This window comes from Typopeltis vanoorti, chromosome 6 (genome assembly GCF_054136105.1).
Source record: "Typopeltis vanoorti isolate ZY-2024b chromosome 6, IOZ_Tvanoo_1.0, whole genome shotgun sequence".
Taxonomy (NCBI): Eukaryota; Metazoa; Arthropoda; class Arachnida; order Uropygi; family Thelyphonidae; genus Typopeltis; species Typopeltis vanoorti.
Genome location: NC_143554.1, coordinates 22,202,197 through 22,225,789, shown reverse-complemented (window position 1 = coordinate 22,225,789; position 23,593 = coordinate 22,202,197). Strand labels below are relative to the sequence as shown.

Below are 23,593 nucleotides of genomic sequence, written 5' to 3'. Positions count from 1 at the left end.
TACATGTTCTTTAGGCTCTGACCTCCATGCTGATGCTCTTTTTTTTCATCACAGTAGAACTGTATATCAGAAAAAAAAATCCATCACGAGGGTGAGGAAACAAATATTCTATATCTATTTCACCAACATTAAACCTGTAACCTATCAATAGATAATACACATTACATGTGTTGTTTTAAATAGAATCTGAATAGTGGCCTTACACTGCCATTTTCAAGTATGTTATCTTAACTACATTCTGCATGATTATTTCTGAATTCTTTCTACATTCCCTTCATTCCCTTCACAAAGACCTAACCTAGAATCTCTTCTGATTTGTTTTGGATCAGAATTTGTGCTTTGTTCTGATAACTAAGCTTATCTCTGTCTCTGAAACTTGATTATCTACAGTCCAATACCAAAATAGTGAAGTAACTTTCCTTGAGGAGTTCAATTTTCACAACTAAGATTTGCTTCTTTTCCTGTTCCTCTGAGAAATGCTGAGATTTCTTGAATGAAAACCTTCATTCCCTTCTACTCAAAAATTCACAACCACTATCTTAGCCTTAGTTTTCCAAAAAGTGCAAATGCGGTCCAGGAAGAGGAAAGGGGGGAGGGGGGAAGTATCAAAAGTGGCTCAAGATAAACTCTAGCTTTGCATTTATCCACACCATGGCTCTCAGCAGCAACCACAAAAAAAATCTAAGTTTGAAGGTTCCATGAAAATTCACCAAAAACAGTTAATCAAAAGACAGTTAACTGAACGACAATTCATTGTAAAAGCAATTAGCCTAATAAACAATTTAGTGAACAACAATTCATTGAAAAGGCAATTCATCGAATGACAGTGCATCACATGACAATTCGTCAAAAATGCAATTGATAAAAAAAAAAAAAAACAATTCGCCAATAATTTTTCGATGGATTCTTTCATAATTCATCAAAAGAGTAATTATTTTGCCAACTATTGTTATAGAATGTTACCCAAGATACAGACAACATATGTAACTGGCCATTGAAATGTAATAATTTTGTTGCATTTCAGAGCATTATTATGTTAGTGTAGATACCGCTTCATTGTATGTAGACAGTTATTTATCTCTATACAATAAAATTCATTCTACCTAATTTTTCACAATAGTCAAATTGAAATTAAAACCAAAAAAATTTAATATATATCTCAACTATAAAATTTCATTCAATTTCATCCAGCCAGAGCTGAATTATCTTTTTGAAAGTGCTTTATGAAAATGTTATATAATAAAAATAATCTAGTTGGAACTAAAACTGAACGGCGCAGGCCATTTCTTGTACAGACAACTTCCACTAAATCAGAGAGTTATTATAATATATAATTTCAATACATTGTTCCTTTGTAGCCCTGAAAAAAATTCATTCCATAAATAATTGCTGTACTGTTGTGACATAATATTATTAGTAATAATAATAATGGAGCTTCTGTAGTTTGGTAGGCATGAAGCCCTTTAATTAGAAAGACCTAGATGCAAATCCCATCTACGATGCAAATAATTTTTATCAGTCCTCTTCAACTGAAGGTGAGTTAGCAGGCCTAATATAGAGATGACAGGGTTTTTCCTCTGGGAAGCAGGCAAATCACTCCAATGAACATGGACATCTACAAACAATTTGGACAAGAAAGACAATAGGAAACCATGCTCTATAATTATTCTCTACCAAAGTTGCATTGCTATCTCACCAATCATTAGGTTGAGGGGAGAGGAGAATGAGGAGGAATAACATTACTCATGATTATTGTTACTACTACTAATGATAATAATAACAGTTAATAGTAGTAATAGGTGCTTTTAATTAGGAATGTAAGGATTCCATGCGATGTCCATGCATATCCATGTCGATATACTGTTGCCAGTGAACGAACCACCCAGATTGATCATTATTAATGCATTGCACTGCAATTTGCAAAATGCTGATATTCAGATGTAAAGGATAGAAAGATAAATTTGGTAAACATGCCATGATGATAATCCCTCGTGAATTTCATGAACACAATGTTTTGGGAACAATTGCGAAGTACTACAAAATAAAAGGTTGCTGTTTTTCACAATAATTTATTTTCCATATTAGTTTCCTATGGTATGTGCATATTGTCACCTTTAGGCTTGTTGAAACTATGCCCTATAGGATTGCTGCAATCATTGCAGTAAAAAGGGGGTCCTACATCTTAAGGTGGGCACCATGGCTGTTTGTTCCACTATTGTGTCTGTTGACCTCTCTCCAAGCACTGTATAAGTGAATAACATGCTAAGCTTCAACAGCACCATGAGTTAATCCAATATAAACTGCAATTATTTTGGATAAATACACTGCACATGCCTGATAATTCATTTTTCGGTGCACCGTTCATTCAATGATTTGTAGTTCGATTAACTGCTGATTGATAAATTGTTTTTTGAGGAACTGCCTTTTGATTAATTGTTTTTATTTATTTATTTTTTTTTGATAAATTGCTTTTTGGTAAATTGTCGTTCAATAAGCAACTAGAGACTTTGATGTTTTAGATTTGGTGATAACTTCACAAGATGTAGTTGTCAATGAGGTGTTGACATTGCTGCCAGTTGGTGAGAGTGATCATGAGGTACTTGTTTGGGAAGTGATGAAACAAGAAAAGGTCTGCCAAAAAAATGGGTACATATGGAAGTATAAAGCAGGTGAATATAGGAAGCTCTGTAGTCAGTTAGCATCAGTACATCGGATAGATGAGCTCAGCAGAAAAGATGTTGACAATGCATGGAAACTCATAAGGCAGTATCTGACAGTCAATGTATGACTGCCTACATTGGTGGAAATGGATGAACAGCGAAATCAATCAAGCTGTGCTGGAAAAGAAAATGTTATGGAGGAGGTACAAGACAGTGGTGATCAGATCCATGAAGAGTATAAGGTGCATGGTAAAGAAAGCAAAGGTGCAGTATGAGAGGAAATTGACTGATTAGGCTAACGTTAATTCGAGGGAATTTTTCTGCTATGTGGCAAGCAAGAGGAAGAATAATTATGGTAGGCTAACATTAGTGGATAGTCATGGTAGCAGATTAACAGCTGCAAAGGATATAATGGAATTATTGAATGAGCACTTTATCAATGTATTTCATACTAGTATAAATTATCTGGTACAATATATATAGAAGAGAGGCAAGTATTAGGAGAATTGGAAGTGAAAGAAACAGAGGTGTATCAGATGTTGGTAAACATACAGACTTGATAAAGGATGGTCTGCTATGAATCAGTTAAACAAAATATGGAAAAATAACAGCACTTCAAAAAGCATCAAACTAAAACTCACTCTATAAAACCATTATTATACCTACAGCAACATATGGAGCCAATATTTGTACTTTCCATCAGAAAGAAATACTGAAAACTAGGGCATTCGAAATGAAATGTGTTTAAGAAAAATAAGACTCACTGGTCAGAATACAAAACAAATGAGCAAGTCAAACATGAATTAAACTAGTGAAAATATCATAGCTATAATTCTTAAATGGTAATTAAGATGGACACCTCCAGAGTATGTTCTTTCAAAGATTACCAAATATAGTCTTGAATGGAATCATTGGAAGAAAACAAGTAAGAGGTATACCAAAAAGAACTTGGCTACAGTCTTTGAATGAAAGGTCACAATTATCAAGCTCCAGATGGCAAAGATTTGCATGTAGGGGACTCAACCCAGCATCTTACAGTTTATATCTGATTACAGCATGTAAACAGAATGGACAAGACCAAGATACCTCGACAGATTCTTCAATCCATCCCTAGAGGTAGGAGAAGACTGCCAGGAAGACCAGCCAAGAGAACTTGAGACACTATAACAAGCCACTAGTCCTATTACTGGACATGAGCACTATAAAAGCAAGCCAATTACTGAGGGCAAGACCCTTTGCAAAAGCATGCTGTTCCCCATAAATATCATTTCTCTCCACCCATTTATGAATTCAATCTTTTACCAACTTCTCCAATACCTTTGCAATTACTCTGGAGATACTGATTAATCTATAATTTGTTTAATTTGTCTTCTCTGTCTTGAGGACCCTTCATTCAACAGAATTGGTTTTCCCTTTTTACACTTCACTGGCACCTCCCCAGAGCTAAGAATTCAGTTAAATTAAACCTCGCATAGAAGTGATATTCTTGTTATAGAAGTGATATTTTTATCCAAGTTTGCAAATGAAGTATCTTCATGACTAAGCTACTTGTATATAGAGGTTAATGAATTTACATTAATTGCCAGTATTCCATAATGCCTTTGTTTCCTTGACTATAGCAAGGCTCTTGACTCTGTAGATCATGTGAAACTGTGGAATGTGTTAAGAACAATGGGAGTCCCAGAGCATTTCATTATCCTTCTGAGGAATCTTTATTATGAACAAGAAGCTACTGTCCAAACGGATCTTGGAGAAACTGAGTATTTCACAATAGGTAAAGGGGTACGACAAGGATGTATTTTATCTCTGTACCTGTTTAACTTGTACAGCGAATACATTTTAAGAATGGAAGGGCTGGAGGAATTTTCAATTGGAATTAAAATTTGTGGGAAAAATATTAATAATTTTGATGCATGCAGATGATACCACCTTTCTAGCAGAATGCATAGAAGATTTGGAGGAACTCATTATGAAAGTTAAAGAAGAAAGTGCTAAATATGGTCTTAAACTTAACCTCAAAAAGACAAAAGTTATGGCAACATGTGAACTTAATGATTTTGAAGTAGATGGGGAGAAAATGGAGGCAGTTAACAATTTTGTGCTCCTAGGATCTCAAATTGATAAAGATGGTTATTGTACTGAAGAAGTTAGAAGATTATTACTTGGAAAGAAAGCAATGACAAATTTAAGCAAGATCTTTAAAGATATTAGCCTCGCAACAAAAATCAGAATCGTGAAAGCAATGGTATTCCCTGTGGTACTGTATGCATGTGAAAGAAGGACAATAGATGCATTTGAATTATGGGTTTGGAGATTCTTACTAAGAATACCATGGACTACAAAGCAAACCAATAAATCAGTGATAGACAGAATAAAGCCAGATTGCTCCCTGGAAGCTATGATCATCAAGCAAAAATTGTCATACTTTGGACATATTATGCGAGGAAATGACAGTCTGAAGATGATGATGATGCTTGCTAAAGTTGATGGAAGCAGGAGAAGAGGAAGACCAAGAATTAGATGGGTGGATGGAGTTAAAGAAGCAACTGGAGTGCACTTGGAAATTCTGAAAGACATGGTCAAGGACAGATCTGAATGGAGAGTGTATGTTTGTGGGATCACTAGGAGTCGAAAATGATTCGATGGAACATAACATTCCATAATTCAAAATACGCATCCTTTTTTGTAGCCTGTATAAAGCTCTGCATTGTGGGAAGGGACCACTACTCTGACCAGTTTAGATCTTTATGGAGATCTCATCAGTGGCCCAGAAGAGACACTGTGATTGAAGTAACGCAGAATAAATATGTATGTATGCATGAAATATAAGCAGTGAGAGATATAAGTATCTTGATATCAGGACTTAGTGGCAGCAGAGATAGTCTCTGGAAATGGATGAAATTCAATTTGTGGATACCAGTAGTGTGCTTGGAGGGTGAAGAGAATATTAAAGACATACATATGGATTTAGCCTTGGGAAAGGGATTCTGCAACCCTTCCACTTCTTCCATTAGAAGGCTTCACTCCCAAAACCCAATGAAATATGGGAGTGACCATTTTGATGTCACACTCACATGTGATATCAAAATGATGTCACATGTGAATAAATAACTAGTGTAGCAGATGGAGATGGTTTATCTGATGGCCATTAATGTGAATTGAAAGTGTGATGTCTGGAGAGAGAGATAGAACTGCTGAGAAAGGAAATGGGAGAAATGAAGACTGAGTCAAGGAGGGTGAATGAAGATATTAGGAGGATGGAGCGGTTGACCAGTGTGAGAAGAACAAGAGTAGGTGTAAGAGGACAGCATGGGAGAGATGGGAAGATTAGAAATTGCAGAAAGGTGAGAGATTGTAGAAGCAAGGCATCAGAGTGGGAAAGAGGAAGGCAAGAAAATGGGAGAGAAGTGAAAGAGAGGAAATTGCAGGAAGTCAACATGTAGAAGCAAGGGATAGAGAGAGAGAGATTGTAAGCTGTAAGAGTTGAGGATGTCAGTGAGAGAAGGATGAATGAATCTGTTCGGAGTGTTATGTATGAAGATACATAACACTCCGCTCCCCAGCCAAAAGGCTGTGGGTTCGAATCCCGCCGTGGGCATGGATGTTTGTGATTGCTCGTGGAAATACCAGTGGTGGTGGTGGTTGGCGATAGATGGCAATGGTGTATTTGTGGTCAGTTGGTGGATTGTGAAGCAGTGGAGACAAAGTGTACAGTAGATGCCCTCCCTCAATGCGTCTTTGGACTCCCTGGAGGTGACAAATAATAATAATAATTACAAAGATTGGATGATTTGGAATGTGCAGAGTAGAGTGCCAGAGTAGTGCTTGCCTGGTAGAATGACAGAGTGTGACAGTGAAGAGTGGTGAAATGTAGGAGATGGTAGTAATAATCATACTACCTTGAGAGGTAGTGTGATTCATTTAGCATGAAATTTGAGGTTGATTTTAGAGATCAGTGATATTAAAGTGATCAGTGATTTTAAAGAGCAGCAATAATGAAATGGAAATTAGCAAGAATGTGTAAGAAAAGAGGTCTGGAATAAGTGGATGCATGAAGTATGTTTTGGGGATAGAAGCAAGTTGTATGCAAGAGATGGATTACATTTGAAATCAGAAGAGCACAGGCATTTCGAGAGATTGTTTTCTGGACACAAGCGAGTTTGTTGGCATAGAGAAACTAGACTTTCATAGGTGGAATGTAGGAGAAATGATCTCATTTGGGAATAGTGGCTTGAGAAATGAGAGAGTTGACTTTAATGGTGTCTTTCAGTTTTTTTACAATTATTTGTGTTACTCTCATCTTTGTTTATTTACCCTGAAGAAGCTACTCATCCCTTGTGGTGAATTGATGTTTCTATGTACGTTAATGAACAATTATTATAAGGGTATCTCCATGAAGTCAGAAGACTCGTCATGGGAGATTTGCACGAACCATTATTCACATAATACTTATATTTCTTCAACTCATTCACTACCAGAGCACTTGTAGCTATCTCTGGCAATCAATTCTACTCATTCACCATTCACAAGCAAAAATTCTACTCTGCTCTTAACACCCTTACTGACCACACTTTTACACAACTTCTTGGTGACCTTGTTTTCTCTCTCTCTCTCTCATGTATTGACATTGTTTTGGGTATATCTTATAGAACCTTTGTATAACTTTTAAGTTTGTCATATTGCCTCTTTTCCACCTATTAACTGGACTCTGCAACCAATCTTTAATCTGCTCTCATTGGGAGCATTCCACAGACCTATCACTTTTCTCTGGATCTTTCCACTACCTTATGATCTCCCAAGAAACCCAGTTGACTAAATCTGTGCACACTCAAGATGTGACCAATCGTAGCTTTTATAAAGAGGTATACTAATCTGGTCATCTTTACTTGTCAATGAGTTCAACATCCAAGTAATCCTTTGAAGCTATTTTGATAACTTTTTCAATATGCCCTCTTAACTTCAGCTCTTTTCACTATTGTCTCCACCCTCCACAAATGCCTAGCCTCAATTTCCTATAATTCGATACCATCGGTGTGATGCACAATATGCAACCTTTTCAACCAGAAGTGCATAATCTAATATTTTGCAACATTAAATTGACAATCATTATCCTTTGCCTACAATATCAATTCATTTAATCATCCTGCAGGATATCTACATTACTTTTATCAGTCCCAATTTTGCATCATCAGCAAACATATCGCCCTTCCCTTAAATCTTTCCCTATATCATTGATATAAAAAATTAAAGTGTACTGGCCCCAGTACAGAACCCCAAGGTATTCCACTAATCGCTCTCATTCTTCTAGATTCCACTCCACCATATACTACTCTCTGGTGTTTGTCTTTCAGCACCTTCCCCTCCCCCTCTCAATCCATGCCATTAGCTTCATATCCATTCCCATTTGCTCCAACTTTTGCAATAGTTTTTTTCATGAAGTTTTCTGTCAAATGCCTTTTCAAATGTCAGCTGTATCATGCCATAGTCATTTTCCTTATCTATATTGCTGTATTCAGATTGATGTTTTTCAATATGTTGAGCAAATCCAGTTCATCAGTCTCATTTCTCACATCAGCAAATGAAAAATCTTTTCATTTGCTGATGTGATGTGTTTGCAAAATGGATCACTTTGCAAAGTTGATCCACTTTGCAAAATGATTTATTAACAATTTCTTTTGCTTCTATTACTTGTCATTTGCATTGATTAAAGTTACCTTTCCATTATTCTTTCTCTTACTTGCTACAGAGCAAAAAAAATCTTTTGGATTTAAGTTAGCCTGCTAAGTTTCTTTTGTATTCTGGTAGATTGCCTTCCATATCATACCAGTTGCCTTTCTTGCCTGCATTCTATATTGCTCATGAGCATGCTGATCATCTTTTTCTTTATATTCCCTCTCAATGTGCAGGAGAACTGGTGGTGCATGTGATTTTTAATAGGAGGGAGATGTATAGAAAAAAAAATCTAAATGAAGAAAGCTGAGGCTACCAAGCATGATTCCTTGCATAGTTCATTTAAAAGATTTTGGAAATTTTGCAAGCATGATCCTTGTATGCTTCACTCATTTTTACCTCTACTTTATTCACAGGTAACATCAAGTTATGCAGCTAGTATTATATACCATACAAAGAAATCTGTTAAAAAAAAACAGTAATAAAAATATAAGGCTGTGACATAAGGTGACTGAATACATTCTCAAGGCATCAGAAGACAGCATATGGTGAATCAGAAAGCAGGGGGATGATGGTATTTTGCAGAACTCTTTATTTAGTCCACTACTATTTAATTTGTACTTCATTAGTGGGAATAATTTTGAAGGTTAATATCCAGTTATTTTTTGATAAAGTGAATTGAGTAGAGCAATGGCAAAGGATGATTTGAATAAATACGTGGTGAGATAATAGTTGTTATTTCAATGTGGCAAAATGTAAACATGTATCTCAGGCTTAAAATATAACAAGCTATTATATTGATGAAACAGATGACAAAAATTTGAGACCAGGGATTTGATGGCATTAGTAGATAGAAGTTGAAGCACAGAGTCCATGCTGCACAAATGGATAATGTATCACTTAAGATGATACATATACTGAAAAGAACCCAAGAAAGAAAAGCATGTTTTTATTGCTCTTTATAAGGCTTTGTTACCAAAGCTAGGCTACTGTAATCAGATTTATTCCTTAAGTTTCTTGGAGATTTTCTTGGATATCTTCATGGAGTCACTCATTACAGGAGTCCATTCTAACCATTGCACATGCAGTAATTTATTATACCTCTCATTGAACTCCATCAATGAAGTGCCAACGAAGAAATGTAGTTTACCCTCCAAGCAAGAAATCTAGTCCTAATACCATAGCTTATCACACTCTTGAACAATTCCTACAATTGCCTCCTTGTTTATTCCCATCCTGAAAAATGTTTTTTGTATCAATCTTATTAAATCCCTTTGAAAATTTATATTTCTGTCTTGTCTGGCCTTTGAAGCCTACAAAACTTCAGTCCATCCTCATAGTATTCCACAGTCCTGCCACAATCTTGGTCACTTGCCTCTTGATTCTCCATGACTTCATCTCCATGGAATCCAGCATTAGATCTACACATAGCTCAGATGTGATCATATTAAAGCTTCTTCTTTGAGTGCCATCTCCTATCGGAGGTCGGCGACCACCTTGGCAAATTTTGAGCGATTCTGAACAGTCTCTCAGAGTTCATACCAGTCCACTGTGATATCTGCCAGCCAAGATTTTCTTCATCTTCTCCATTTATCTTCCCTTTTATAATCAATTGAAGTATCTTATATTTTTCATTACGAAGTAGGTGACCAAGATATGCAGTTTTCCTTCTTTTTATGGTATTTAAAAGTTCACGTGATTTTCCCCATTTGTTCCAGTACTTCCTGATTGGACGTTTTTGCTGTCCATGGGATTTTTAACATTCGTCTGTATAACCACATCTCAAAGGCTTCAAGTCTTTATTGATGTTGTCTTCAAGGTCCAAGTTTCTGTGCCGTACAGCAGTACAGACCATGCATAGAATTTAACCATGCGTACTCTAAGTTCTAAGTTTAAACTGCGGTTACACAGTGTTGATTTCATCAAGAGAAAATTTTTTCTTGCCATTTCAATTCTAACTTTTATTTCCATTTCTGGATTGCAATCTTCATTTAACCAGCATCCGAGATATTTAAACTTTGCCACTCTTTCTATTTGTTTCCTATTTAAAGAAAGTGCTAAATTAAGAATTGGTTTCTTACTTATGACCATGAATTTAGTTTTGGTGATATTTAATTTTAATCCCATTTTTTCACTCTCTGCATTTATTAGTTCCAAAAGATTTTGAAGATCCTGAATATTGTCAGCCAGAAGAGCTGTATCATCGGCATATCGGATGTTACTGATGATTTCACCATTTACACTAATCCCTTCCTTTCTTCTTCCAAGACTTTTTGAAATATGGCTTCTGAGTAGATCTTAAAAAGAAGAGGTGACAGCACACATCCTTGCCTTACTCCTCGTTTGATGTTAATGGAGTCTGTAATAATGCCATCAACTTGAACAGATGCCTTTTGGTTCCAATATAAGTTTTCAATGATCCTGATGTCTTTACCATCTAATCCAATTCTTTTTAATAGTACAATCATTTTAGCATGTTGGACTTTGTCAAATGCTTTCTTGAAGTCAATGAAGCAAATGAATGTTACCTTGTTTTGGTCAATATTTTTGAAATAAGTTCTGAGAACAGAAAAGGGCCTCTCTTGTTCCCAAGCCGAATTGGGTATCACTGATAGTGTCTTCACATTTTCTGTATATTCTTTTTTGAATTATTTTCAGAAACATTTTGAGAATGTGACTCATTAGGCTGATCATTCTATAGTCATTACAAGTTTTCGCATTTACTTTTTAGGTAGCATGATAAAGGTCGACTGTAACCAGTCTTGAGGGATTATGCCTGTATCGTAGATCTTATTAAATGGCTTTACTAATATGTTAATGTTGTCACCTTCTAATAACTTTACTATTTCTGCTGGAACATATGGAAGGTCCTAGAATGCATGGACCTTCCATATGTTCATAAGTATTTTCTGGGTTCTCTGTTATCAGTAAAGAGTTTTTCTATATATTTCACCCATTCTTGTATTTTGTCATCCTTTTTGGATATAATTTCTCCCTTTTTGTTTCGAAGGATACAGAATTGTTTTTTCTTATATATACCTGAGGTCTCTTTCATCTTTTTGTGTCGATTAAAATTGTTATGTTTTTCATGTAGAATTTCTATTTCTTTACATTTTTCATTCATCCAGATTTCTTTTGCTTTTTTTGATCTTGTGTTTAATAATTTTCTGAACCTCTGTATATTTTGTTGGATTATGATTTTTATATGATCTGCGTTGATCCATGAGAGAGAGAATTTCATCAGTCATCTAATCTTTCTTTTTTACTGCTCTATTAGGACATAAGGTATTGGTACATTTCTCTATGAAGACAGATTTCAATTTGTCCCACGATTCATCAACCCTCATGTCATCATTCTTGATAAATGCTAGCTCTTGATTCAGATCTTGACTCAATTTGCTTCTTATCTCTGTGTTTTTTAATTTTCCCAAATCAAACCTTTTTTGTTGATGTTTCTTAAGCATAGCTTTCAGTCTAAGTTGTAACTCTGCCACCAGTAGGTTATGATCAGAAGCAATATCTGCACTAGGATAGGTTTTTGTACTCTTTTGTACTATTTCCTGTAGTTCATTTCCATCAATATAGTACATAGCTTGTGATCTCTGCATATCAAAGTGCATAACCATCTACTTACCTATGTTAATTTGGCAGACATTATCCCTTGCCATTTCGCCAGTCTATTTAAGTCTTCCTGCATCCTCATTGACTATCACTCATCCTCACTTTTCATCATATTTCAGCTAAATATTTCTCATTATTTCATTGTCGTTCCTATATCATTGATGTATTAAATTGAAACAACAGCTTGACCAAGTACTGAGTTCTGTGGTACACTAGTTACCTGACCTGTCTTCTTTGGATTCACTTTTCCCTGTATCTGACATCTTTGAAGGCTCTCCATCAGCTACCTTCTTATCCAAATTCACTAGTTTCATATCCATCCCCATTTGCTCCAATTTATTTAACAGAATTTCATTTGGAAACCTGTCAAATGCCTTTGCAAAGTTCAGCAGTGTCACTAATTATCCATTTCCTTAATCTAAATCATCTATCACTTTATTATAAAAGGTAAGCAGATTACAAGGCAAGACCTGCCCTTCACAAAAATCATTCACCCACTATGGAGTTTTATATACCTATTCAGCCAGCCTCAAGTTCTGTTTTGTCAACTTTCCAATACCTTAACTTCCACTCCTGAGATACTGGATGGCCTATAATTTGCCATGTGGAGTCCCCTTTGTGCAATGGGACTATTTTGCACTTTCCACTCTAAGGTTGAAGACGATCCTGAAGAAGATGATGGTTTCAGCTTTGTGAAATGCTTTCTATGAGGATAGAATGGAGTTTTGTGTGTTATAAAAATTAGTTGATAAGAGACAGCTGATATGGTAGAAACATGTCTTTTATGATTGAAAGCAAAAGGGGCTTACATTGGAATAATTTTCATAATGATAATAAAGTAAAATACTGTTGTCTTTGTGATACTTTAAAAGTTGTGTGAGGAGTGTTGAAATGTTTGACCATAATTATTATTTATTTATTTATTTTGTAACGTAGCTATATATCTACCATTCAGAATGTATTTATTGCAGTATTATGAAGATAGCAAAATGTTTCTTCCATTTTTCATTATTTATTAGCATGTTCGTTTGGCCAAGAAATTTGAGAATCTTGTCTGTAAAGATGATCGTTTCGAGGTGATGAATCAAGTTCACTTAGGATTAGTATGTTTTCGTCTGAAGGTATGTGTGTAACTTATAATACTGACTCTGTAATGTTTAAACTGAATAAATAACAAATATAACTGCCACATTATTAAAAAAATATATATTCAGCAGAAAATTGGAAAGTTCTAATGGAATCTAAATGTTTATGCTGGTACATATAGGAATGAAATCTCTTTTAAACAAATTCCTAAGTACTTGATCACAAATACAGGAATTCTTGAATTTTTGAGTACTTGGCCTTAGTTTATAATTTGATAGTAATCCTTGCCTTTATTCTGGTTGGTGGCAGGATGTTCAGAGATTATTCAATTTTAAAATTTTTTTCTTTTCTTTCAATGTACTTGTTTATATCTAGAGGTGGAAATTGTAGTCATTCAATTATGAATGAAAATCTAGTACCAAACAACATTGTAAAAGCTGTGCTTATACAGAGGTCAGATGTCACTTGTAGATGGGACCTAATAATTGTAAACATATTTAAGCTGTAATTATGAATGCTTTTCTCCACTGTAAAAGTCAGCATAGTTTCTCATAACTAATTTTTCAAGATTGAGTGAGACTGGATCCTCTGGATTCTTATTAATCACTTTTTTAATGCGATAATGATTGAGACATATAAGCTACTTAGGGGTGTTTATCAGTTTGACATGGAAGAGATTTTTCATAGAATGAGAAGGGGAGGGAGGGAGTAGAACAAGAGGCCATCACTGGAAACTGTATAAGGAGGGCATGATCTTTGCATGGAAAGTGGTTGGCGAGTGGAATGCATTGCCTATGTGTTGGGAATGTAAACATTGAATGTTTAAGGCACGGTTGGATGAGCATTGTGTGCATAGTGTGCACCTCTCCCAATGAGTCTGACTCTATGGAGGTCAGATATTAATAATAATAATTGCTTGCTAGATATTCTCATGTTTGTAATGCTAAAATACATGCTGATGAGTCCAAATTATTTTACTTAATATATTATTATTATCATCAACACCTGACCTCCATGGAGTCAGACTCATCATGGGAGGTAGTCACTATTGCATACAATGCTCATCCAACTGTGTCTTAAACTGATTCAATGTATCCACATCCACAACACACTCAGGCAATGCATTTCACTCACCAACCACCCTCCATGCAAAGAACCTACTTCTCTCTCCTTTGCTCACACTCTCCTTATACAGTTTCCAGCAATGGCCTCTTGTTCTACTCCCCCTCTCCCATTCTATGAAAAATCTCTTCCATGTTTACCTGATAACAACCCCTGACCATTTTATTTCTCAATCATATCCCCTCTTCCTCCTATTCACGAGGCTCTGCAACTTACATTCTCTCAATCTGTCCTTGTACTCCACATTCCAAAGACCACTGACTACCTTTGTGAATCTTCTCTGTACCCTTTCCAACATATCCTCATCACCATGAAAACCCAGAGACCAAATCTGTGCACAATAATCCATGAGGCTTGATCAAGGCCTTATACAATGGAATCATAACCTCTTTATTTCTGCATGTCAGGGTTCTCTGCATCATTGACATTATTCGATGCGATGTCTTCACAATTTGTGCAATGTGGCCCCTGAATTTCAGGTCCTTGTCCACGATCACTCCTAGATCTCTCAAATATAACCTCTATTTCTGTTAAAATTTCCCCACCAAGTGTATATTTTGCATCCCATCGTTGCTTACCAAATCTCAAAACTTGACACTTGGCAACATTGAACTGACAGTTCCACTTACCTGCCCATTCATGCAATCTATTCGAGTCCTCTTGTAAGGCATTAACATCAGCCTGACTATGCATTGCTCTCTCCAGTTTTGCATCATCTGCAAACAGCTGGATATCACTAGATAAACCCAACCCAATATCATTAACATACAAATTGAACAACAATGGCCCCAAAACTGACCCCTGTGGCACACCACTACTACTACTTCAGTTGACCTCCAACCAATACACAGTTTTGTAGATGGCATTGCACACATTGCACTTTTGATAAACCTTACTTTACACAACTCGCCTCAACTTACAGAACATCAACTACCACTGCCCTCAATTCTGATCTCCAAGCCATCCTCCAATGTGGTTTAGATAAACCTGTCAATTTCAGTGCTAGTAAAACCCAATTCTGTCTTATTTCTCCCAGAAAAGTATTTTCTCCCAGTATTAGCTTTGACCACTCTCAAATTTCCAGATAAGTTGAGATTTCTGTTGGAATTATCCTGACATCAAGCCTCTTCTGGCATAAACACATCAACCATTGCATCCTCAGCTGCTAAAAAACTAGGATTTCTCTTTTTTGCCCAAGATATTACTTTACCTCAGAACAGCTGTTAACCTTATACAAATCACAAATCCATTCAGCTATTGAATACTGCTCTTGCATTTGGAGTGAGGTCCCTAAGAGTTCCCTCAAAATGCTTGACTCAATACAGAGCAGAGCAATTAGATTGATTAATGGCCCATCTCTTACCAACTAACTCCTCCCACTTTCACACAGATTTGGTTTCTGCAATATGTGTATTCTATAAATATTTCCATGGCAAATGTTAATCTGAAATAGCATCAACTGTAGATGGATATCAAAAAAATTGTATATGGGGGTACAGTATCCCAAAAGAGGAAGTTCACTAGTGGTGTGCTAGTTGGGACCATTGTTGCTCAGTTTGTATATTATTGATATTGGGATGGGTTTAACTGGTGATATGCAGCTGTTTGCAGATGATGCAAAACTGGAGAGAGCAATGCAGTCAAGCAAATATAGCCTTACAGGAGGACTTGAATGGATTGTATGAATGAGTAGGTAAGTGAAAATGTTAGTTCAATGTTGCAAAGTGTAAGGTTTTGAAATTTGGTAAGCAGCAGTGGGATGCAAAGTGCATACTTGGTGGGGAAACTTTAAAGGAAGTAGAGATGAGAGATCTAGGAGTGATGATGGACAAGGACCTGAAATTTAGGGTCCAAGTTGCACAAGTTGTGAAGATTGAATAAGATGTAAAGAGGTTATGATGCCATTGTATGAGGCCTTGATCAGGTCTCATATAGATTGTTGTGCATAGATTTGGTCACGGGTTTTCATTGTGATTGACGAAGGTGGACAGAGTTCTTTGGAATGTGGGTGCGATTACAGATTGAGTGAATATAAATTGCAAAGCTTTCTGAATAGGAGGAGGGACAATATGATTAAGACATAACCTAGACATGGAAGAGATTTTTCATAAAATGAGAAAGTCAGGCTAGAAAGAGGCCATCCTTGGAAACTTTATAAAGAGGATATGAGCAGAGGAGTAAGGAGTAGGTTCTTTGCATGGAGAGTGGTTGGTGATGGAATGCTTTAGAATGTAGACACATTTGAATATGTTTAAGACAAAATTGGATGAGCTTTGTGTGATAGCATCTTCCACAATGAGTCTCTAACTCTATGGCAGTCAGATGTTAATAATTTCCATAACCTTATTAACATCTAACCCAAGCAACACTTGATACACCTGACTCTTTCACCTTTAATCCTTGCTTCCTTTCACATGTTGCACAGCATCATTCACACCACTATGACACACACTGATGAAGTGTTTATCATTTGCTATGGTTACTCTGCTACCATAACTATCCACTAGTGTCAACTTGCAATAATTATTTTTCCTCTTGTTTGCCACATAGCAAAAAAAAAAAAAAAAAAAAACCACCTTGAATTAGCTTTGATTTGACTGGCAAATCTGTTCCCATGTTCTACTTTTTCCTTATTAACCATGCTGAATTCATAATTAGCCCTGCTTACTTATGCTGTGTTGACTAGATCATAACTTTCGACCACCTAAATTGGAAACTAATGTGGTTTTCGTCAGTATCTTATCTAGTTAATAAGTCAACTTTGCCACAGTAACCAAGCTGCAGTACATATTGATAAGTAGCGCTCTTGAGTCAAGCTTGGTGGACGTTTGTAAGAAGAGCTCCAGATTGAGATAAGTTATTCTTGGAATAATTAAGTATATATGAGTGTTTGTTTGAGTAAGAGCTGCTATAAAAGTTGTGTGCTACCATTATTATTAGTGTGGGAGGTTTTATTTCGCTTAAACTTAATTATGAATTTGTTGTTATTATTAGACTTTAGAGGTGGTAACCAGCAGATTAAACATGGCGGAAGCTTTGTCATTCCATGACTTTAACTTGGACTTCAGTCATTTCGTTAAGTGTGAATGTGCTATATGTATTCTTTAGATTACATAAATTATTTGTGAATGTTTAGGGCAGATGGAAGGAGGGTGCGTGTGTGTGAGCGAAGTGTGACCTGAATGAGGAATTGATGAATGCTAACATGAAATTGATGACAGAAGTGTTAGCAGCAAGAATGTCACAGGGAAAATGAGTGCACAATGGAAAGAGAAGGATGGTGTGAAAGAGAAGTGAAAAAATGTTAAAAAATCAGTAAAAAAGAAAACGAGTGATCTGAAAACTGTAATGGATGTTAAAAAGGATGAAAGTGAGGCGAGAGTGGCAGAAGGGAATGAAATCGAGAGAACAAATGAAACTGGAAATGGTGTGACGCAGGAATCAAAAGTGGAAAAAATCAAAAGAATGAATGATAGCAAAAGTTGGATGTATGTTGGACCAGAAGTACGGAAACACAGAAGGATGAATGAGAGCGACAGTCAGAAGAGAGGGTTGAGAGATTGAATGATAGAGAGAAGGTGATGTGAGATTCGGAAGTTGAATTGGATTGGATGAGACAGGAGATGAAATGGATGCAGAATGAAATTAAGAAAATTCGGGTAAAAACTATTAAAACAGGTCTTGATGGCATGAAAGAGTTAACAAAAGATGAGCGAGTGGCGTTGTATCATCATCAGTTGCATCAGTCTTGGGACTGGTAGCTCAGCAGCAATTTTCTCCATTCTGCTCTGTCATTGGCTTTCTTCTTAACCTCCTGGTAACTCCTCAAACCCGTGCTGTCTTTGACTTGGTCAAGAAAGCTTTTCCTTGGTCTGCCTCTTCTTCTTTTCCCCTCTATTTTGCCTTCAGTTATTCTTTTCACAAGTCCATCGTGTCGAAGTATATGTCCAAACCACCTATCTTTCTCATTTTGATCGATTTAATTAGAGTTCTTGTTTCATTTATCTCTCTCAGGACTTGTTGGTTTGATTTTTTTTCTGTCCATTTTATTTTGTTCATGCAGCACCAGCACCACATTCCAAAGGCCTCCAATCTTCTTACATCTTCTCTGCCTGGAATCCAGGTTTCACATCCATACAGCACAATGCTCCATATCAGTGTCTTTACTAATTTTTTTTTTCAATTGTAAGTTGAGGTTTCCTGTTAAAATGCTTTTCATCTTAGAGAATTGGGCTTTTGCATTGTTTATTCTTGATCTTATGTCTTCTCTTGTTCTGCCATCTTCTGTTATTAGGCAACCTAAATATTTAAAGCTTTTCACTTGTTTTATTTGTTCCCTGCTGATGTCTATATGCCTGGATTTATTATTATCTGTGTTGATTTTCATTTTATATTTTTCAAGGTTATTATTTAGTAATTCTAGCATTGTTTTTAACGTTCATCTGTTTTCTGCTGTAAGGGCTGTGTCATCAGCAAATCTTATACACATAACTTGCTCACCATTTATCTTTATGCCACTATTTATTTTATCTTTAGTTTCCTGAATGGCCTTTTCAATATATAAATTAAATAAAAGTGATGAAAGTATACATCCTTGTCTTACTCCACTCCTTATATTTATTATTTTCTCCTTATCATTGATTTTAATCCGTCCATTTTGATTTTTGTAAATTTGATAAATTATTTTCCTCTCCCTCAAATCTATGCCGATATTAGTTAGACAATTTAGGAGAATTTGCTGATTTACTTTATCAAAGGCTTTATCTAAATCAAGGAAGCAAATGTAAGTATTTTGACTAAGGTCTAATCTTCTCTCTATTATTGTTCTTAAACAGAGTATTGCCTCTCTTGTTCCTTTTTCTTTCTGAATCCAAATTGGTCTTCATCCAATAGACAATCTATTTTTGAATAAATTCTATTTTGAATAATTTTTAGCAGAATTTTGCTAATATGTGGGATTAAAGCTATTGTTCTAAATTGGCTGCATTTGTTTGCATTATTCTTTATTGGTATTATGGTTTGATTTCATAAACTCCTTTGGTATTTCTCCTCTATCATAGATTTGGGCTATTAATTGATAGAGTAAGGTTTTTGTCTCATCACCTAGATTTTGTAGCAGTTCTATAGGAATATTGTCTACACCTGGACTTTTTCCCTTACTCATTTCGGACAATGCTTTATCAAATTCTTCTTGCATTATTGGAGGTCCTAGATTATCTTTATTTTGATTTTCTATGCTGATATCAACATCAAGTTCGTCGCTATTATAGAGATTTTCAAGATAATTCTTCCATTCCATTAATTTATTATTATTATTATTACGGGCAACTCCAAGGAGTTGACATACTCATCGATGGAGGCCCTAACATTGTGTCAAGAACAACTATTCGACATTCACACAGTATCTATCATACCTCACCTTGAACTTGTGCACGGTCATAGCACCCACAACAGACTCTGGCAGCTTATTCCACTCATTCACCACTCTCCAAGTAAAAAACCTAGCTCTAACACCCCTGCTAACTACATTCTTGCCCAACTTCCATGTATGGCCCCTAGTCCTCCCATCACCAGTCCTGTTATCAAAAATATCTTCTGGATTAATCTTATAGAAACCCTTCAGTAATTTGTATGTCTCAATCACATCACCCCTTTTCTGCCTATTGACCAATTTTTGCAACCCACAAATCTTCAACATGTTCTCATAAGGTTCATTCCACAGACCTTCTTTCATCTTGGTCACTCTTCTCTGGATCCTCTCCACCTCCTCCCCATCAAGAAGAAACCCTGGTGCCCATATCTGGGCACAGTAGTCTAGATGGGATCTTATCAAGGCTCAATACAGAGGAACAATAACTTGTTTGTCTCTGCTTGTTAAGGTATTTTTCAGAAGCCAAGTGATTTGATGAGCTGATTTAGCCACTTTTGCAATGTGCCCCCTAAACTTCAATTCCCTATCCACCAACACCCCTAAATCCCTGGCCTCATCAATCTCCTGGAGTACGGTTCCACCAATGTGATATACTGCTGCTAATCTTTTCACCCCAAAATGCATAACTTTACACTTTGCCACATTAAATTGACATCCATTTTCCCTAGCCCAGTCCTCCAAACTATCCAAATCATCCTGCAAAATGTTGACATCCTGTGCACTCACAATTGCTCTTGTTATATATCCTCAGATTCTATTAGTAATTTTCCATTTTCACCTTTGATGGCATTGTTTTTGCTGTTCTTATTAAATTTGAAAGTCAGTTTGTTAATTTCTTTATAGGTTTTCTCTATGTTTTCTTTTTTAAATAATTCATCTATGTTATTACTGTTCTTTCAGGTATTCTTTTTTGGCTTGTCTACATTTTCTTATAATCTGATTTTTAAGATATTTGTATTTGGCCACATCTTCTTTAACAGCATTTTTATATTTTCTTCTTTCATCCATAAGGCCAAGTATTTCATCTGTTATCCAATGTTTTCTTTTTTCTTTTTCAATAATTGATTTGATGAATTTGTAATTAACTCTTTAATCATATTCCATTGGTTTTCAATATTATTCTGACTATTTATGTTTTCTGGAATGTTATGATCAGTTGCCTCTTGGTATCCTCTCTTTACTTCTTTACTCTTTAATTTTTCAAGGTTCCATCTTATTGCTTTGAATCTTTGGATTTGTTCCTATGTTTAAGTTCTGTTTTCATTAAGATAAGGTTATGGTCACTACTAATGTCAGCACCTGGATAGCTTTTGCAATTTTTTATTTGGTTTCTGTATCTTTTCTTGACCAATATATAATCTATTTGATATCTATTTGAATCCCCAGGTGCTTTCCAGGTGTATCTTCTTCATTTTGGAACTTGAAATAGTGTATTTGCTATAACTGTTTTTTGTGTACAAAATTCTATTAATTGCTTTCCTCTTTCATTCCTACGTCCAAGACCAAATCTTCCTGAAACATTATCATTGCTCTCTTCTCCCACTATAGCATTCCAATCTACAATTATTATTGTATTGTCTCTGTCTTTAAAGCTGCCCCAGATTTCTTCTATTTCTTCATCGCTATATTGGCATGTAGACCATTATAATATTGAGGTTTACTGGTTCATTTTTAATGCTTATCGCCATGATTCTGTCACTATAATTAATTATTGTAGTGATTAACTTTCCAACTTTTTTATGAAGCATTATTGTAACACCTGACTCACCCTTCTTTTGTCCTGAATATATTATCCAGTCTTGTCTCACTAATGCCCAGAATGTCTGTTTCAAGTCTTTCCATTTCTTTTTTCACATTTTCTATTTTACCTGGTTCTATGGCATTGTATGGTGACTGCATTATTAAAGGTGTGCTGGATGATAGAATGCATAAGGTATGTTTTCCAGATGGTAAAATGAGTAGAGTGATTGAGGCATTGGATATGAGGAGGGAGCGAGCAAAAGAGTTGATGGTTTTAATAGGAACGAATGATTTGACAGAGGACAAAGAGCACGTCACAGTGGATATCAGGAGGCTGCTTAGAAGAGAATAGTGTGATAGGAAGGGTAGTGAGCATGATGCCTAGGTATGACTTTGGTGAGATGAGGCAGAGAGCAAGGATTATGAATGATATGCTGGCTGAAATGTGTGAGGAGATGAGAGTACAGTTTGTAATGTGTGGAATGAGTTTGAAGGAAGAAGTGAGCTGTATGGGAGTAGTGATGGATCGCATTTGAGTGGTTATGGTGTGAATCGCTTGGAGAGACTGCTGCTGGAAGGTAGAGAAGTGAGTAGAGAGAGAGAGAGAGAATGAATCAGATCAAGCAGGAAGTGATGTGGAAGAGCAGGAGAGATTGAAGAAGTGGATATGAATGGGGAAGTGAGTGGTATGAGTATAGAAAATGAGAGAATGGGTGTGCAAGAGGAGCAGGGAAACGGGGAGGCTCGGGTACACAGCGTGAGAAGGGTAGATGCTCGGAAAGGAGGTGAGAGCATGCGTAGACAGGAAAGGAATGGGATGACCTCAGATCGAGAGGAAACAGTTGGAATTGGGGAGGATTCTAGAATGAAAGAGAAATGGCCCCAGTCGAGCATGGAGAGATCACATCGAGTGAGTGGTATCGGTGGAACTAGCTGTATATCCAGAAATGAACTGTTGTACAAATGTTAGAAGTATAAGAAAAAAGGCAGATGAAATGGTTGCATTAATTGCGTCAGTTCACCCAGAGATTGTCGGAATAAGTGAGACATGGTTGGAAGAGGACGACATCCTGACAGGAATAGAAATGGAAGGGTATGATGTGTTTCGTGAGGATAGGAGTAGAAAGAGAGGGGGAGTGCTGTTGATGATAGAGAAAGAGTTATGTCCATACAAAGTACAGATGCAAGAGGGAAATAGTGCCAGTGATTTTGAAGAAGCATGGTGTGAGATAGAGGTGAATGAAATCAAATTCTTGGTTGGATGTTGTAATAGACCAGGTAATGTGGATGGTGGTGATAATGAAATGTATAATCAAATTAGCCAAGTAAATAAGAAGAGTGTGATCATTATGGGTGATTTTAATTATGGCAATATAGACTGGAATGATGAGATAGCAACTGGAAGTAAAGAAAATGAATTTCTTGAGTTTTTGAGGGATAATTATCTCAGACAGTATGTAACAGAGGGCAAACGAGGATTGAGGGTCTTGGATTTAGTCATCTCATGAGAAGATGTAATTACAAATGAGGTGTCAAATAATTCACCAATTGGTGAGAGTGACCATGAGATGATTACCTGGGTGGTTGCCAGCAGTGTGAGGACCTCTGTGAGGAAAGGGTATATGTGGAACTACAAGGAAGGTGATTATGAAGAGCTCAGGAGACAGCTTGCAGGTGTAGCATGGAATGAGGAGTTAGCTGGAAAAGAGATCAATGCAGCTTGTGGGATTTTCAAAAACTATCTAGTAGATGCAATGCCCAATTGCATTCCAAGAGTGAGAAGGTTAAATAAGGTAGATGTGAGATCGATGAATAAAGAGATTAAGTATGCGATACAGAGAAAAATGCATTGTGAAGACAGCATAAGAGAAGTGGAAATAACCAATTCCATGAAGTCTACAAAGACCAGGCAAGGAAGTTGACTTGGTTGGTGAGGGTATCTAAAGAGAGGTATGAACAGCAGTTAGCAAATGATGCCAAACAGAATCCTAAGGAGTTCTTTCAATATGTAGCCAAAAAAAGAAAGAATGATTATGGAAGGATGACATTGATTGGAGAAAATGGTATAAAGACAGCTGTTGCAGAATGTGTGGTGGAGATACTTAATGAGCAGTTCATAAAGGTATTTCAATCTTGTGAATGTGACTTCATGGAGAGATTGAGAGCAGTTGATGATGGGGAGGAAAGACTGACTGTAGGTGAGCAAGAGGTGTATGATGAGTTGAGTAAACTAGATGTTAATGAGGCTGTGGGACTTAATAAC

At 36.3% G+C, this 23,593-nt stretch overlaps 1 protein-coding gene across 1 annotated transcript in view; it reads left to right on the top strand.

Moving 5' to 3' along the window:
• Positions 1-23,593, top strand: part of LOC150105334 (tyrosine decarboxylase-like) — a 311,867-nt gene that overhangs the window by 258,218 nt on the left and 30,056 nt on the right. Inside the window, exon 13 of the mRNA XM_090393931.1 lies at positions 12,971-13,072. Within this exon, the coding sequence (XP_090250057.1) occupies positions 12,971-13,072 (102 nt within the window). The remainder of the gene's footprint in view (positions 1-12,970; positions 13,073-23,593) is intronic.